This window comes from Macrotis lagotis, chromosome 8 (assembly GCF_037893015.1).
Source record: "Macrotis lagotis isolate mMagLag1 chromosome 8, bilby.v1.9.chrom.fasta, whole genome shotgun sequence".
Lineage (NCBI taxonomy): Eukaryota > Metazoa > Chordata > Mammalia > Peramelemorphia > Peramelidae > Macrotis > Macrotis lagotis.
Genome location: NC_133665.1, coordinates 99,598,367 through 99,617,132, shown reverse-complemented (window position 1 = coordinate 99,617,132; position 18,766 = coordinate 99,598,367). Strand labels below are relative to the sequence as shown.

The 18,766-nt window shown below is 38.9% G+C and overlaps 1 protein-coding gene across 2 annotated transcripts in view; it reads left to right on the top strand.

The window, feature by feature from the left end:
• KLHL18 (kelch like family member 18) overlaps nt 1–18,321 on the top strand; it is a 106,663-nt gene extending 88,342 nt beyond the window's left edge. For both annotated transcript variants that reach the window (XM_074197740.1, XM_074197739.1), the window contains exons 8-10: nt 8,477–8,581; nt 9,061–9,172; nt 10,998–18,321. In XM_074197740.1, the coding sequence (XP_074053841.1) occupies nt 8,477–8,581; nt 9,061–9,172; nt 10,998–11,384 (604 nt within the window). In that variant the 3' untranslated portion in view covers nt 11,385–18,321. The remainder of the gene's footprint in view (nt 1–8,476; nt 8,582–9,060; nt 9,173–10,997) is intronic.
• The last annotated feature ends 445 nt before the right edge of the window (nt 18,322–18,766 follow it).

Genomic DNA, 18,766 nt, shown 5'->3' with positions numbered 1-18,766 from the left:
GGGATTTGTCTCCAGCAGCAGCTTTGGCCGAATTCGGGCTGGTGAGTCTGGGCTCAGAGGGAGGATCAGCCCCGGATCAACTAGATCAACAGCTAAATTGGAACGGACAGTCTGAGGGCCCGAGAGCCGGACCTGCTGGATCAGAGGTGGGGCTGGACCCCAGGGGCGTGAGTCTGTGGGGGGAGCAAAGGCCCTGGTGTTGGAGCTGTACCCCGGGAGATCCCAACCAGGGCTTGGGGGGAGAGTTCTGGAGCAGGAAGGCTTTGGACACCATTCCTGGGTTCCTCTGGTCTGAGTGCCATTACAACTCAGACTTCTTCCCTAACAAACAAATGCAAACTAATTCTGCCTCAGGCCCAGGTGTGTGAGCAGAAGAACCAGCCCAGCTGAGGAATGACCTCAGGCCAAGGTAAAGCCCACCATTGATTGAAGGCAAAAGAATTCAATAGCTCCAAATCCTCCCTTCAAGGAAAGGGAGAAGGCCTCAACCAAGGTCACAGACACTCCAGAGAAAGCAACCAGCACCTCCTACTGGCCAGCCAGAGAAACCACACTCAGTGAGTAAAGCCTTTAGCAATCCCAAGCCCCTGGGAACCAGCCCCTCCCCAACTCAGGATTTAGCAAAATGAAGAAGGGTCAGCAGAAAGGTGGATCCATAGAAAAATTCTTGGAAGGGAAAGACCCTAACTCAGAGAGACCTGGAACCTCTGAGGAGAATACAATCTGGTCTTCAGCACACAAAGACTTCCTTGAAGAAATAAGGAAGGAGCTTAAAAATTTGGGAGAGACAATACCTTGCAACAAAAAAACAAAACCTTAGAAAGTACAATTGGACAAATACAAAAGGAGAATAAATCTCTCAGATCATCAATTGGACCATTAAAAAATGAGAATAAATCGCTCACAGCATCAATTGGACCAATACAAAATGAGAATAAATCTCTCAGATCCTCAATTGGACAAATACAAAATCAGAATAGTTCTCTCAGATATTCAAATGGGCAAATGCAAAAAGAAATTAATTCTCTCAAAACCTCAATTGGTCAAATAGAAAGCTCTTTCAAAAGTAGAATTGACCAATTGGAAAAGGAGTTGCAAAAGGTTAATGAAGAAAACTCCTCTCCCAAAAAAAGAATGGAGTCTACAGAAACTAATGACTCCATGAGACAGCAAGAGTCAGTTAAACAAAATCAAAAAATAGAAAAAATAGAAGCAAATGTAAAATACCTCATCAACAAAACCACTGACCTTGAGAATAGATCAAGGAGGGGCAACCTGAAAATTATAGGACTTCCTGAAAACATTGAAGAGAAAAAAAGCCTGGATTTAATATTACAGGATCTAGTGATGGAAAACTGCCCTGATATCATGGAATCAGAGGGCAAAGTAGTTATTGAAAGAGTACATTGATCCCCACCAGAAAAAGATCCTAAAATGAAAACACCAAGGAATGTTGTGGCCAAACTCCAGAATTATCAGATAAAAGAGAAAAATCCTGCAAGCAGCCAGAAAGAAACAATTTAAATATCAAGGAGCCACAGTAAGGCTCACGCAGGACCTGTTTGCATCAACATTAAGGGATCGAAGGGCCTGGAATGAGAAATTTCGAAGAGCAATGGAGCATGGAATGCAGCCAAGAATCTACTTTCCCTCAAAGCTGATCCTTCTTTTCCAGGGGAAAAGATGGACATTTAATGAAATGGAAGAATTCCAAAAATTTCTGGTGAAAAGACCAAAGCTAAACAGAAAATTTGAACATCAAACAGGAGGTTCAAGAGACACATGAAAAGGTAACAAAAAGGGGGGGGGGCGGTAAAAGGAAAAAAAATGCAATCCAATAAGTTGAAACTGACTACATCCCAGCATGAGGGAAAAAAGATTGTCATAAATCTTGAGAATTGTAACTCTAACAGAGAGAATATACCTAGCCAGAAATGATGGACATTCATGACCTATCCATGAGACTGCTATCTAAAGAGATGTAACTGGCTTTAACCCCACTTGGGAGAAAGACTGTAATAACTCTCAGGAATTTTGACTGTATTCAATAGACTATACTGAACTAGAAGGGACAGACACTCAGAATTTTCTATGACTTAGATAGAATGATCTAAAAAATACTACCTCCTTTAAAAGGGGGATAGGAAAGAGACTGGAGGAGGGAGGGGATTGAATGGGGTAAATCTCATTACACTAAGAGGTACAAAAAACCTATGGTAATAGAGGGCAAGAAAGGAGCAGATGAGAAACACCTGAATCTTCTCATCAGACTTAAAGTCAACCTACACATACTCAGTTAACTTATAAAACATCTAAGCTTTCAAGTATTAAAAGGGGAGGGGGGGATGGAGAAAGGGAAAGGGGAGTCAGGGGAAATAACAAAAGGAAGGGAAGGGAACAGGGAAAGGGGAAAGAAAGGGGAGGGTGTGATATAGGAGGGCAAACACACTGAAGGGGATGGTATTCAGAAACAAAATACTGGGGAATATGGATAAGGGGGGGAAGGGGGAAAAATACAAACAGAGGGAAGATAGCATGGAGGGCAATAAAGAATTAGTAATCATAACCTTGAATGTGAATGGGATGAACTCTCCCTTAAAATGTAAGCAAATCAAGTGGATTAAAAAATAGAATCCTACAATATGCTGCTTACAAGAAACTCATTTGAAGCAGAGAGATACATATAGAGTAAAGGTAAAAGATTGGAGCCAAATATATATTTTTTAATTTTTATTAAAGATATTATTTGAGTTTTACAATTTTCCCCCATTCTTGCTTCCCTCCCCCCATCCCCACCCCACAGATAGCACTCCGTCAGTCTTTACTTTGTTTCCATGTTGTACCTTGATCCAAATTGGGTGTGATGAGAGAGAAATCATATCCTTAAAGAGAACAGAATTCTCATAGGTAACAAGATCAGACAATAAGATATCTGGTTTTTTTTCCCCAATTAAAGGGAATAATCCTTGTACTTTGTTCAAACTCCACAGCTCCTTATCTGGATACAGGTGGCACTCTTCTTTGCAGACAGCCCAAAATTGTTCCCAATTGTTACACTGATGGAATGAGCAAGTCCTTGAAGGTTGAACATCACTCCCATGTTGCTGTTAGGGTGTACAGTGTTTTTCTGGTTCTGCTCATCTCACTCAGCATCAGTTCATGCAAATCCCTCCAGGTTTCCCTGAAATCCCGTCCCTCCTGGTTTCTAATAGAACAATAGTGTTCCATGACATTACATATACCACAGTTTGCTAAGCCATTCCTCAATTGAAGGACATTTGCTTGATTTCCAATTCCTTGCCACCACAAACAGGGCTGCTATAAATATTTTTGTACAAGTAATATTTTTACCCTTTTTCCTCATCTCTTCAGGGTATAGACCCAGTAGTGGTATTGCTGGGTCAAAGGGTATGCATATTTATGTTGCCCTTTGGGCATAGTTCCAAATAGCTCTCCAGAAGGGTTGGATGAGTTCACAACTCTACCAACAGTGTATTAGTGTCCCAGATTTCCCACAACCCTTCCAACAATGATCATTATCCTTCCTTGTCATACTGGCCAATCTGAGAGGTGTGAGGTGGTAGAGCCAAATATATTTTGCTTCAGGTGAAGTGAAAAAAGCAGGGGTACCAATCTTTATCTCAGACAAAGCAGCAGCAAAAATAGCATTAAAAGAGATAAGGAAGGAAACTTTATCCTCTTAAAAGGTACCATAGACAATAAAGTCATTTCAATATTGAATATATATGCACCCAGTGGTACAGTACCCAAATTCTTAGAGGAGAAGCTGAAAGAACTACAGGAAGACACAGACAGCAAAACTCTACTAGTGGGAGACCTCAACCTCCCACTGTCAGATCTAGATAAATCGAATCATAAAATAAACAAGAAAGAAGTTAAGGAGGTAAGTAGATTGTTAGAAAAATCAGATATGGTAGACTTGGAGGAAACTGAATGGGGATGGAAGGAATATACCTTTTTCTCTGCAGTACATGGAAGTTATACAAAAATTGACCATGTACTAGGACATAAAAACCTAATGAGCAACTGCAGAAAGGCAGAAATAGTGAATACATCTTTCTCAGATCACAATGCAATAAAAGTCATATGCAATACTGGGCCAAGGAGATATAGACCCAGAACAAATTGGAAACTGAATAACCTCATTTTAAAAACTGAGTGGACCGAAAAACAAATTATAGAAAGAATTAACCATTTTATCCTAGATAATTATAATAATGAAACAACATACCAAAACCTATGGGATTCATTCAAAGCGACTCTCTGGGGATATATTATAGCTCTAAATGCTTACATGAATAAATTGGAGAAAGAGGAAATCAATGAACTAAACATGCAACTAAAAAAATTAGAGAAAGAACAAATCAAAAATCCCCAGTTAAATACCAAATTAGAAATACTAAAAATTAAAGGAGAAATTAATAAAATTGAAAGCAAAAAAACTATTGAATTAATAAAACCAAAAGTTGGTATTATGAAAAAAACCCAATAAAATTAATAAACTTCTGGTCAATTTGATTAAAAAAAAGAAAACCAAATTGCTAGTATCATAAATGAAAAAGGTGAACTCACTACCAATGAGGAGGAAATTAAAGTATTCAAAATTATTTTGCCCAGCTCTATGCCAATAAATTTGATAATCTAAGTGAAATGGATGAATATTTACAAAAATATAAATTGCCCAGGTTAAATGAAGAAGAGATTAAATACCTAAACAACCCTATTTTAGAAAAAGAAATTCAACAAGCCATTATTGAACTCCCTAAAAAAAAAAATCTCCAGGGCCTGATGGATTCACAAGTGAATTCTACCAAACATTTAAGGAACAATTGTTCCAATTTTATATAAGCTCTTTGGAAAAATAGGGAAAGATGGAACTCTGCCTAAATCTTTCTATGAAACCAATATGGTGCTGTTACCTAAACCAGGAAGAGTTAAAGCAGAGAAAGAAAATTATAGACCTATTTCCCTGATGAATATAGATGCAAAAATCTTTAATAAAATCTTAGCAAAACGATTACAAGAAGCTATCACTAGGATAATATGTTATGATCAAGTAGGATTTATTCTAGGAATGCAGGGTTGGTTCGATATTAGGAAAACTGATAGTATACTCAATTATAGGAACAACAAATCTATCAGAAATCATATGATCATATCAATATATGCTGAAAAAGCTTTTGACAAAATACAGCAACCATTCCTATTAAAAACACTAGAGAGTGTAGGAATGGGCTGTTCCATAGATCTGACAGGTAAACTACTCCTTGATCTTCTAGTTTGCTTATAATATTATTTCTTATGTCTAGGTCCTGTATTCATTTTGATCTTATCTTGATGTGAGGTGTTGCTCTAATCTAAGTTTCTTATGGATTATTTTATCAAGCCCCTCCACCCATGCTGAAATCTCTGTTGCAAGTATGACAGTTGTGCATCCAATCTCAGTGATGGGGCACTTATCTGAAAAGAAGTAGTCTGTTGCAGAACTCTGGCTGTTAGGAAATTCTTTACATTGGGCCAGATCTGCTTTCCTTTTGCTTCCATCCATCTACCCTAACTCTTACTCCTTATGTTAAGTTGGCTAAATCAGTTTCCTTACCACCACCTGATAGTTCTTACAAGATTTGAAGATAGCTATCTAAGTCCATTTTTTTCTTCCTTTCAGTTTTAATTTCTAGTTATTTCAATAATTCTTCATAGATCTTTCTTTCTGTATCTCTTACAATCCTGGTAGACCTCCCTCTTTTCTTCCATTTGATCATGTGGCAGTCTTAAGATGTGGCATCCAGGACTTGATCAGGGTACTGTTCTTCTATAAAAGACTCATCATCACCACCATCTTGGCTTTACATGGTGTATTAAAGTTTTAAGAGTGTTTACAAATAGGATCCCATTTTATCCTTGTAATGACCTTGAGAAGTAAGTATTTTTCCCCATTAACAGGTAATAAAACTGAGACAGACAGATGTTAAGCAGCTTGAACAGACTGGCACAGCTAATGGTTTCTCAGGCTAGATTTGAACTCAGGTCTTCCTTACTCTGGGTCCAGTGCTCTATCCACTATGACTTCTTAATAATAGTTAGCATTTATATAGTGCTTTAAGGTTTCCAAGTGCTTTATAAGTGTTGTATTATTTGAATCTCTGAACATTCTGGCAAGGAAAGTAACAATACAACAATAATTTCCCCCATTTTAAAGTTGAGGAAATTGGGGTGGCTAGGTGGTGCAGTGGATAGAGCACCGGCCCTGGAGTCAGAGTACCGGAGTTCAAATCCGGCTTCAGACACTTAATAATTACCTAGTTGTGTGGCCTTGGGCAAGCCACTTAACTCCAATTGTTACCTTGCCAAAAAAAAAAAAAGACATGGGAGCTCATAAAGTTGAGGAAATTGAGGCTTGCATAGGTTAAGTGACTTGACCAGAGTCACATAGCTTGTAATTATCTGAGACAGGATTTGAATTCAAGACTTCCTGACTCCAGGTCTAGCACTCTACTAATGGGCCACCCAGTCTAGTATCCTTTCTATCAAATTCCTTGGAAAAATTGTCCGCACTTACTGCCTCTAATTCTCTTCTCACTCACTTCTCAGTCTTTTGCAGTTTGACTTTGTGATTCTCATCATTCAAGCTTCTGTCTCTGAAATTTCCAATGATCTCTTACTTTCCAAATTTGTAGCCTAATTCTCATCTTGTCTGCTGTATTTGACTCTGTTAACCACCCTATCATCCTAGATTTTATTTCCTTTTGGGGGTTTTCATGTCGATCTGCTCTACTGATTCACTTTTCATCTGTCTATCCACTTCCTCAATCTCCTGCTCTGGCTCAAACCTCCATATCTTCACCCCCCTAACTGTTAGTATTCCCTAAGGCCTTGTCCTAGACTTTCTTCCCTCTTTTCTTTCTCTCTTGGAAACTCCATCATGTCCCATGTATTTAACAATCATTTCTATGCAGATGATGCTCAAATTGAGTATCCAGCCCCAGTGAATCTCTTGAGGCTAAGTCCTAGGTCCCTTGCTGCCTATTAGACATTTTTTCCAAGCCTCATGTCTTTAGAGACATCTTAAATTCAACAGGTCTAAAACTAAACTCAGTGTTTTTCTCCCTTGAACTCTCTACCAAACATCCTTATTTTTGTCAAAGGTACACTCATCCTTTGAATTTATAATCCTAGCTCTAGCCTTAACCACTCATGCTCCCTAACCCAGTATAGCTCATCAATTCCCAAATCTTGCTATTTCTACTTCCACAACTCTTGCACCTGCCCCTTTCTCTTCTCTGGCAGAGATACCAGCTTAGTGCAGGCCCTCATCACTCTTTCCCTAAATAATCTCAGCAGTTTCACTCTCTCTGTATTCCTTATTGCCATTTTCTCCATTTTAGCTCAGATCACATTTTCTAGCCCTCTTTTCATGTCCTCCTCCTAAAGGCATTTGATATATATATTGGGTTAGCATTATATATGACAGGCTCCTAGTAGCTAAGTTTCTGAGCAGTTTTTTGTATATTTGATTTTTTTAAAAAACAATATAACAAACCAGTGTTAAACTTCATTGAAAACTCTTTTAAATTTTAAAAATTTAGTGATAACAATGTTTCCCTGGCTGCCACAATGCTTTTCTTTAAGAGCAGATCTGATCATGTGACTATCATCTAGAGTAAAATGTAATCTCTGTTTAGCTGTAATGCCCTTCACAACCTGACCCAACCTAAATTTCCGGTCCCATTACTCACTACCCATCAAGGCAGCCAGACTGGCTTCTCTTTGTTCTTCACTCATTTCTGGATCTTTGCCCTGGTCTGCCCAAGCCTCTCTATGACTCAAAGTCACTTTCAAATTGAAAGATCCAGCTTAAGCACCATCTTCTTTATGAAGGCTTTCTTGACCCCTCCCCATTCCTGTGGGACCCTGTATCTGTTTTTATTTTTTAATTTTGTTTATGCTGTGTGTGTGTGCATGTGTGTATGTGTATGCGTGTGTTTGTGTGTATATGGACATATATATTTAAATATGAACTTGTCTCATTGTTCAGAGTATAAGTTCATTTCTAGTAGAGAATATTTTTCTTCTTTGTACTTCTGTCTTCAGAGCCTGGTACATAATTGGTGCAAAACAAATGCTTGTTGATTGATTGATTGAAGATTTGATGTCTACTGTACAGTTCTCCCAAAATGCTCTCTGAGAGAGAGATCTCTGAAAGAGACCAGAGAGAAGGAAGTGACTTCGCAGTAGTCACACAGTTAGTGTGTGAGTTATGATCAGAACTGTTATATACTATATACCATATATTATATATATATGTATATATATATATATACATATATATATATATATACTATATACTGATGGTTTGCTGCCTATTGACTGGCGGGGGAGGGGGGTTATAGGTAATTGATTGGTAAGGAGGAGCATATGTGTGACTAATGCCTGCTCTACTGCACTTGTGTTTCAGTGCAATGGGAACAGTTGTATTGGATGGACAAATCTTTGTCTGTGGTGGATATGATGGCAACTCTTCCCTCAACTCCGTGGAGACGTACTCCCCTGAAACAGACAAGTAAGAGCTCCTGCTTAGCCTTTCTTGTCTTTACTTTCTTGTACCTTTACTAGAAGAACATTTTGGGGCTCTAGCTTCTATCTAGTTAAATGCCAATTATGAAAAAAGGATTCAAGAAATTTGTGGCTTTGGTACCCCAAGACGTCATTTGCTCATGTAACTTTATGTACTTTGAAGGAGTTAGAGATTTAATAAAAGTTTACCAAAGACAAAAAGAATTGAATAGATCATTTCAGTGAGGGACAATATTAAGTCACATTCTTTGTTTTCTTGGAATGCTTTGATAACATTGCTAATGTGTGTCAACAAATATTAGAAAGTTAGTTGAATTAACTTTCTGATGGAGATCTGTACAAAGCTGATGTTGTGGATGTAGTACATCTTGTTTGCTCTAACAAGTTGTTTCTAAAGAGTAGGGAAGCCTAGTAAGTGATGGAATTTCATACATACTTTTTTTTTTGCTTGACTGTTTCTTAAAGGTGGACAATTGTGACCCCAATGAGCTCGAACCGAAGTGCAGCGGGTGTCACTGTATTTGAAGGCCGAATATATGTGTCTGGAGGACATGATGGTTTACAGATATTTAATAGCGTGAGTGTCCATTTCTTTTGGGTTAGGGCACTTAATCCCCACCCCTAAGCATCTGTGTCTTTCTTCATTAGGTATTAGTCTGTCACCTGAAAAAATGAGGCCCAAGGGATTGCTTAATGAAAACAAAAGGTTTGGAGGGGATACAGGTCACCTTAATATCTCTCTCTCTCTCTCTCTCTCTCTCTCTCTCTCTCTCTCTCTCTCTCTCTCTCAATATACATATATATAATATATATATGTATATATGTATATATGCATATATACATACACACACAACTAGTTTCTAGCTTTCCAATAATTAAAACAAATAGAAAAGCAGAACCAAATTCCTTACGATCATTTTCCCCATTCTAGTTTAGTTGAAGCACATTTTCTACCCCTCTTTTCATGTCCTCCTCCTGAAGGCATCTGTTAAGTCAACATTATGTATAAGACAGGCTCCTAGTAGCTAAGTTTTTGAACAGTTTTTGTAGCTCTTGATTTTTTTATTTAATTTTTTAAAGCAGCAAAATGCACCAGTGTGCATTAAAAGTATCTTAAATTTAAAAAATTTAATCATAACAATGTTTCCTTTATTCCTCCCATTTGGTCCACTCCTCTTCTTTATTAGTGGTCCTTTTTTTTCTTTTTTTAATTTAAATATTTTATTTTTTCTAATTATATGCAATAGTAATTTCTACCTATCATTTTTCTTTTTAGATTTTTCAAGGCAATGGGGTTAAGTGGCTTGCCCAAGGTCACCCAGCTAGGTAATGATTAAGTGTCTGAGGTCGAATTTGAACCCAGACACTCCTGACTCCAAAGCCAGTGCTCTATCCACTTCACCACCTAGCTGCCCTTTCTACCTATGATTTTTTTGTAATGTTTTGTATGTTACGATTTTTTTCCCCCAACCTCCCTTCCCTCCTCCCAACTGCCCCATAGAAGGCAGTCTGATAATCTTTACATTGTTTCCATGCTATACATTGATCAAAACTGAATGTGTTGAGAGAAAAATCATATCCTTGAGGAAAAAAATAAAGTATAAGATATAGCAAAATTATGTAGTACATAAGACAACTTTTTTTTTTTAATTGAAGGTAATAGTCTTTGGTCTTTGTTTAAACTCCACAGTTCTTTCTTTGAATACAGACGGTATTCTCCATCACGGATACCCTGAAATTGTCCCTGATTATTGCACTGATGGAATGAGCTAGTCCATCAAGGTTGATCATCATCCCCATGTTGCTGTTAGGGTGTACAGTGTTCTTCTGGTTCTGCTCATCTTTCTCAGTATCAGTTCACACAAGTCTTTCTAGACTTCTTTGAATTCCCTTCCATCCTGGTTTCTAATAGAACAATAGTGTTCCATAATGTACATATAAGTAGTCCTTCTTTGTAGTGGTCAGTATACATATTTTCTCCTTATTCTGCTTTCTTTACTGTGCATTATATTATCTCTTTTCATAATTTCTTTATATTCTTCAAGTTGGTCATTTTTAGTGATCCTAAAGTTCCCTTTCTTAAAAGAACCATAGTTTGTTCAAGATTTTATTCTTTTTAAATGTGTAAAATTAGTACTTATGCTAGAAAGGCATATTCCTTGGTTCACTTGAGAAGCAGGGGAAAAGTGTCAGCCCCACAATATGACTGAAGAAGTTGAGGCTCAGGCAAGAGCCTAAGGTCAAACAACATATGGGTAGCAAAGTTTAGCCTCAATTCCTCCAGTCACCAACGGGAAGGCTGTTATATTACAGTGCCACAGGAGATCATAGATTTAACTTAACATGGGGACTGAGATCCAGCTTTCCTTTGACTCTTGTGTACCTGTCCCTCCCAACTACAGGTGGAATATTACAACCATCACACAGCTTCCTGGCACCCAGTGGCAAGCATGCTCAACAAACGCTGCCGTCATGGAGCTGCTTCCTTGGGCAGCAAGATGTTCGTCTGTGGGGGCTACGATGGCTCTGGCTTCCTCAGCATTGCTGAGGTCTACAGTTCTGTGGCAGACCAGTGGTACTTGATTGTCCCCATGAATACACGCCGGAGCCGGGTCTCCCTAGTAGCAAACTGTGGACGTTTGTACGCTGTGGGAGGTTATGATGGACAGTCCAACCTTAACTCAGTAGAGATGTATGACCCAGAAACGAACCGCTGGACGTTCATGGCCCCCATGGTGTGTCATGAAGGAGGGGTTGGTGTAGGCTGCATTCCCCTCCTCACTATTTAAAGCAGGAAGTGGGACATGTGGGGTGGGGTTCAAACCATGAGTTTATCCTTTAAGTGACAATCCTGGGAAGAAGCAGCACATCACCTAAGGGGTATAATGTGAAATCACAGGAGGTACAGTTTTCCAGGTGCTTAAGTCATCACCACATGGCCCTCTGGCCAGACAGGCCATTATCACTGAAACGCACAACATGAAGCCGTCATCATTGGGGCCTTCTGAGGCTTGCCATCTCATGGTGCAGTACCCTCCTCAGTAGCTGATCCATCTCTCTCACTCCAACTTGCCCAAGTGGGCCCCTAGTCCTTCCTCTTTAGGCTTCATGTCCAGCATTTATCTATGTCTGGCCATTTTCCAGCCACAGTGTGTGGGGGATTTTCTATGGAGCAGCTGCAGTGGCCTAGCCCTGTGTAATGTCAGTGGGTCTGTGCTCGAAAGAAGGTGCACACTCTTGTGTGTTCAGGGCAAATGACCCTAATGTCAGTGCAGTATATTTAATGGTGGCAGCTTGTCTGTTGAAAAAAATTCCTGTTCCTTCTATGATAGAGTAGAACTCAGAGGATTATATCCGTGCAGATACATATGAGGGGAAACTGATGGGTTTTTCTCATGTTTTACTTTGGGATTTGAATGTGGTTTTTCATCTTGATTTGGATAAAACAAGGACATTTGAAATCGATACTGAAGAATATGAACTTTTCCCCCTCATTTTGGGAAGAAAACAGAATTTTAAAAATTGAACCATTGCAGGGGGCGGGGTTGCAGGAAAAAAAATGCTTAAAAAATACATGCAGCAAACTTTTGTATAAAATAGAAAACTGCCAAACATTCAAAGAGATGCACTTATGCAGTTGTGAAATCTGACCAATTTTCTCTTGGTATGTGCATAGAGTCCAAGCTGGGCTTTGGCCTATACTGTACCAAGCATTAGTTTATGATCTGTTCCAGTATCAATGGCAGACATTTGAATTTGAGAAATTTAAATCTGTCATTGGACTGGATGGGTAGCATGTTGGGGGGAATCGTGCAACAAATAGACCGAGGTTTTTAATCATAGGTGCAGCAGGTCTGGAACCTTTTGCTAGATGCTCAGCCATCAGTCACTTTTCTTGGTGCTCCCAAGAAGTCAGCCAGGGCTCATAGGTCCTTTTATTGCTTCATATTCTCTAAGGATGGACTCACAGCTCTTGTTTTTATCCAATTTCTCCACTTTTTCCTTCTGATCATCAGGAAAATGGCAGATCTGTCTATGACCCTCACTTTTTAGGTCTTAGTTCCTGCTTTTGTCCCTTTCCTGATGTGTACATCAGTGACTCTGTGGTAGCTCTAACACTCCGGAACTTGGACACTTCCTACCAACTACTGGCCAACTGAATTTTAGTACACTCAGCTTGCCAGTGGGTCTGCTGTGCTTCCAACTGGTCTATCATTCCAAGGCTTTGTCTTTTTTTTTTTTTTAATGTCCTTGGCAGACCAGTAATGCAGACCATTTGGGTTTATGCAAGGCAGGTATATGGCATGCAGAACAGAATCTTTAAAGAAACATACCCTTCTTTCACCTCTAAATTCTGTATTTCTCTGTGTTTCCATTACTGCCAACAGCCTCATAAAGTGAGTTTATGAACAAGAGAGCAGCCTGCAGACTGCTGACATTGTTTCTTAAAGGATTTTTACTATAGGAGGGAAGTAGAACCCTCTGGTTATTTCTGGGACTTGCTGGGGAGTCAAAGGCTTTCTCTCTCCCACTGTCTTTTGTAACAGAGCCAGAACAAGTTGGGAAAATAAAATGAGACTTGTAAGTGTGTGTATAATGGACTTTTCCTTCAACTTTTTTTTTTTTAGGTTTTTGCAAGGCAAATGGGATTAAGTGGCTTGCCCAGGGCCACACAGCTAGGTAATTATTAAGTGTCTGAGACCAAATTTGAACCCAGGTACTCCTGACTCCAGGGCCGGTGCTTTATCCACTGCGCCACCTAGCCGCCCCTTCCTTCCACTTCTGATGTCAAAATTGATTTTATTTTTTAAAAAAATGTTCTGCTAGAAAGCAATGGAGGGAGAAGTGGCACCTTATCCTTGAAGACTAGGTGGGAAGGTGGTCATTGTCTGGACCTGATAGAGTTAGAGAACCATACTGGAATAGTCATAGAACTGGAAAGGACAATACAGAGGTCATCCAAATCCAACTTATTTATTTTATTCCAAGGTCCAAAAAAATTAGGTGATTTGCCCAAGGTCTTATAGTATTCAAACCCATATACCTTGAGTCCTAGCTCTTCCTTTAGAGAGTCTTTAATTGGATTCTTCTCCTTTCCCAACTGATAATCTACACCAGACCCATGTTCTACTTTGGGTTTGGTTTAGAGGTTTATCCCATATAAGATCCTATTTTCTTGCCCGTATCCCTCATCTTTAGAGGAAATAACCATTCTAAAAAAATTTATGGACTGGGTCTTTGCTATGAGGAATAAAATATAGAGTTTTTGTTTAATTTTAAGGCTTACTGTGATTAAACACAAGTTGTGGTACTCAGGTTTTGGGGGTTTTTTAAAAATCCCTATCAGTGAGAAATTGCTTTGGCTAGTAGCACTGTTATCTTATATTTTGTTTACACTGGATACATTACAAAAGAGACTAAAAGTCAGTTTTTTCATTTTGTAACAAAGATTGTCAACATTTATAATTTTGGGGTTTGTTCTTTTTTAGCAAATATTTCCCTTGTAACTTTTGAACTTATTATCCTAAAATATATCACCATTAATTATCCATAGTACTTGTATATTTCTAACTAACCAAGTCCAAGATATACTGAACAACCTTGGATGAAACATACTTGGGTCCAGTTTCGTTCCAGATTCTAGTTTCTCCATTAATGGCTGAATTCTAGTCCCTAAATCAGTGTTTGCTAACCTAAAACTCTGGTAGTCATGATTTAAATGAATGAAAGTCCAAGTCATTGGCTTAATTCTACTCCTGAGTAGAGGTGACCATGGGAGTGTCTTTTCATACTTTAAAATCAGCTACACTGCCATTCAGAAGTATTGAGTCTGAAAGCTAGACTGATCTCATGGTAGCCATTCCAGCCTGATTCTTGGTGGTTTAAATCAGTCACATTGACACTGTTAAAGAAGAGGATGTCCCCAGGAAACCTCATCCATTTAGTTTTAACAGGACTGAGTTGGTCAGTGGATTATGAAATCAGATCATTGACCACATCAAGTTTCTGTGAATGAAAACTCCGTTGGGCTTCCCATTTTTCCTGGAAGTGAGTAAAGGACCATGATGATTTCAGGCTAAATTGAGTACTTACTGTTCAATTGTGCTTTTCTCCCACTTTATCTCTGAAATCAGTACACCCAGATTCCTCTGGTCAATGAGTGTTAGCAATGGGCGCTATAGACCAGCCTTTCAATCTGACAACAAAACCTGACCAGAAAGGACTAATCCACTATTGAACCTAATTTCCTCCTGCAGTTTGGTTTTCTTTTTATTTTACAGAATGCATGTCTTTTTATGTTGAAAAACCAAAGAGAAAATAAAGAAGCAAAACAATTCCATTACCTTCTTTTCCTTTTGCTGGCTCACCTACAAGGGTTGCAGGGAGGGGGAAAACAAGTTGGAATTTTAGGTTGTGAATCCTCTATTACAGGGGTCAGAGACTGTGCAGGAATGCACCCTCTCTGTAACCCTGGCATGTCCTCTAAAATTCAACATCTTAGAAAGTTACCTTGAGCACAGATTTTAAGCAACCTGTCTAGAGTCGCACAGTGTGAGTGTTATCAGAGGTGAGACTTGAATTTCAGACGTTCTGACTCCAAGGCCAGCTCTCTACCCACCATACCATGCTGCTCTCCCTTGCTTTCTATCTCTCCTCTCATCTCTCTATGTTATAGGAGATTTTTATTTTGGAGGGAAGGATCTGAATCTTCTAAAAGGATGTGTACAGGTGAGTAAATGATGGACAGTTTCAGTCATAATATTCTGATTCCAATAGTCTCCTTCCTAGGTCAGGACTTCTCTACATTTAAACTTCACTGGCTCTTCTAGCCTTTAGCCAAGTAAAATCATTGTTTACTGAGTGGAGCAACTCAACATAATCACTGATTCTAGAAGACTTCATTGTTTAATTATGTGTCTCACTTCACTTCCCCCAACTTTGTAAACACATAACCTGGGCATCAGATCACAGAAGCACAGGACTCAGAGAATGGAAGAGTGAATTCAGCTTGATGCAATCCAGGAAACCTTTGGTAAGTATATCTACAGTCATATTTCTCTAGTGGTTTTCACTGACTGCAGTGTTTGGAGGTATTTCTGGATATACTCTCCTCACTCCCTTCTTCTGTTTCTCTTCCTGCTTTTCTCATCTCATCTCAATTTCTTTTGCTGTCATGACTTTTAACAGTTGTACCCAAGATTCTGCCCTGAGCCCACTTTCTGTACACTCATTTGATTAACTTATTGGCTTATTTAATTAATTTGTTTTAAATTGGGGCAGCTAGGTGGATAGAGCACCGGCCCTGAAGTAAGGAGGATCTGAGTTCAAATCCAGCAGCAGACACTTTATAATTACCTAGTGGTGTGACCTTGGGCAAGTCACTTAACCCCATTGCCTTATTAAAAAACTTAATAAGTAATTTTAAGTTAAATTAATTAAATATAATTATTTCTATACAAATGTCTCCCAGTTCTTTATGTTTAGCTCTTTTTATCTTTCCTGAGCTCCAGTCCCAAATCATCAATTACCTACCAAATATTTAGAATTGGATGTTCTACAGGCATTCCAAACTCAATGTATCTAAAATAAAACTTATCTCTGTCCTAAAGCCCACCCCTGTGTCAAATTCTTTTATTTCTTTCTAGGGCATCTCTAACATAACCCAGGTTCAGAACTTGAAGAATCATCCTTAACTTTTCCTTCTCCTTCACCTCACAAATCCAATCAATTGCCAAATCTTGTTGATTCTACCATCACAGCCTCTCTTGTACACATTCCCTTGTCTCTTACTCATAAAGTCACCAGTCTAGTTCAGACCCTCATCACATCTCACCTGGACCTCCTGGCTCAAATCTCTCCCGTCTCTAATCTATCCTCCACATCTGCAAAAGTGATTTTCCTAAAACAGATAGTAACCACTCACTCCACTACTCAGTAATCTGATTTCCTATTTATCTCTAAGAGCAAACATAAACTCTGATATTTAAGTACCTGTCAAACTGACTCCAATCTTCCTGACCTATAAGTCTGGAATATGTCGTTTTCTCTTTACCTCTCTGCCTTTTGGAATACCTAGTGGGGGAGAGATTTGATAATGCTCATATTTGTTATTTCATCTTAACATCCCCAATATTGAACACAGTCTGTTATACATAGACAGTGCTTCATGAATGTTCATTGCATAGACTGGATTGACCACTGTAGCTTTGACCCAAGAGTTCATAGAAAGGAGTGTGGTTTAAAGATTTCTAAGGTAGGTCAAGGCCAGGTTATGAAGGGCTTTAAATAACAAACAGCAGTTATACTTATGTTGTTGAAGTGGGGGCGGGGGGGTAGGTCAGTGACATGATCATACTTGATCTTAGAATGAACAAAGGAGTTGTGTTTAGAGTACTCAAATTCTGCCCTCCAGGAACTGACAGTCTAATAGGAATATGACTTGAGCACAGTCATTTAATCTTCAAATATTTATTAAGTGCCTGCTATATGCAAATAAGGGTAGCTAGGTAGTGAGTGCAGTGGTTAAAGCCCTGAACTTGGAATCAGGAAGATTCATTTTCTTGAGTTCAAATTTGACTTCAGCCATTTACTAGCTGTATGACCCAGAGCAAATCACTTCATCCTGTTTGCCTCAGGTCCTCATCTGTAAAATAAACTGGAGACTGAAATGGCAAATCATGCCAACATTTTTGCCAAAAAAAACCATGAATAGAGTCGTGACTGAAATGGCTGAACAGTATCACATGCTTGCAATTGAAGACAATGAACAAAACAATCTCTTTTTGCAAGGATATTATACTTTAATGCCAAATATGGTACAAGGTAGAATGGGATGGAAGTAAAGAAGAGAGCCAGATTATGAAAATTTGAGTGGGGAAAGCTCACTTGGAGCTAAGTTGATAAGGGAAAATATGCCAGTTGGCCTGGAAAAGAAGAAAGGATCTTTCCCAGTTAGAGATAGAGTTCTAGACATGGGAGACAGTATGTGGTTGAGTAAAGGAATTTCTAGGACTAGGGGGAATTTAGGAGAAGGGCAAGAGGAGACCAGCCATCTGTGAAATTTACTTTTAATATTTTGAGATTGAAAATGTTCTTGGAAGATGCAAAGGGAGATGTTTCTGATCACTGGGCAAGCTTCTGTATGCTAGAGGTAAGCACAACTGATGCACAAGGAAGAATCTAGAATGGGATTTGGGATACAGGGAAGACCAAGATAAAGGAGCTCTGGCCTGCTCTTCCCAGCTACAGGAAAGCTAGGAGGAGCAATGTCAGTACCATCCTGGTAGTTGCCTTTAAAGAGATGACTATTTCCCTCTGCTAGCAAATTGCTGGTAAAGCAATTCTATTCAGGATGGTAGAGAAAACCTACTTTGGGAAATTATTTCAGGCACTAATGTCAAGAACACCCACACACCCACAAATACCAGCAACATCACTACCATCACTACTAACAATTTACTGGGAAGCACCAAAAAAACTACTATATGGGTAGCATGAAAAGGATATGTGTGTGTGTGTGTGTGTGTGTGTGTGTGTATGTATGTATGTATATATACACCCATAGAAGTTTATACTGATGAAAAAAGGCTGCATGTTCCCTAAAGGGTTGGGCATTGGGGCATACCCTATAGTCCTGCTTCTGTGGCAAGTACCTAAGATTGAAGACTGTTGCCTAGGATGAGACAAGGAAAAAGATCTTCCATACCCATGAATGGCCAATGTACTTCCAATGTGGCTAAGAGAGGGAGAACCAGTCATTTAGAGAGAGAGAGAGAGAGAGAGAGAGAGAGAGGAAGAGAAGAAAAAGAGGATCAAGGAGAAACAAAGGAAAGGAAAAAGGTAAGATGAGAGAAAAAGAAAAGTGAGGAAAAAATTGAGAACTACTTATAATCTCAGAATCATCTTTGATGATTTCCTTTTTCTCACCTGCCACATAGAGATCTTTTCCTCTTTTGAAAAAAGTCTCTTTGGAGTATATATAGTATTAATATTGGGTCAATGGCAATGTTACTTTAATAATTGTTATTTAAGTGCCTTTCTGAATTGCTTTCCAAAATGGCAGAAACAATTTACAAGTTCACCAACAGTATCTTCTTTTCTCTGTCCTTTATTCCTTCCAACAACTGTCATTTTCCTTTTTGTTATCTTTGTCAAACTGATGTGCCTGAGG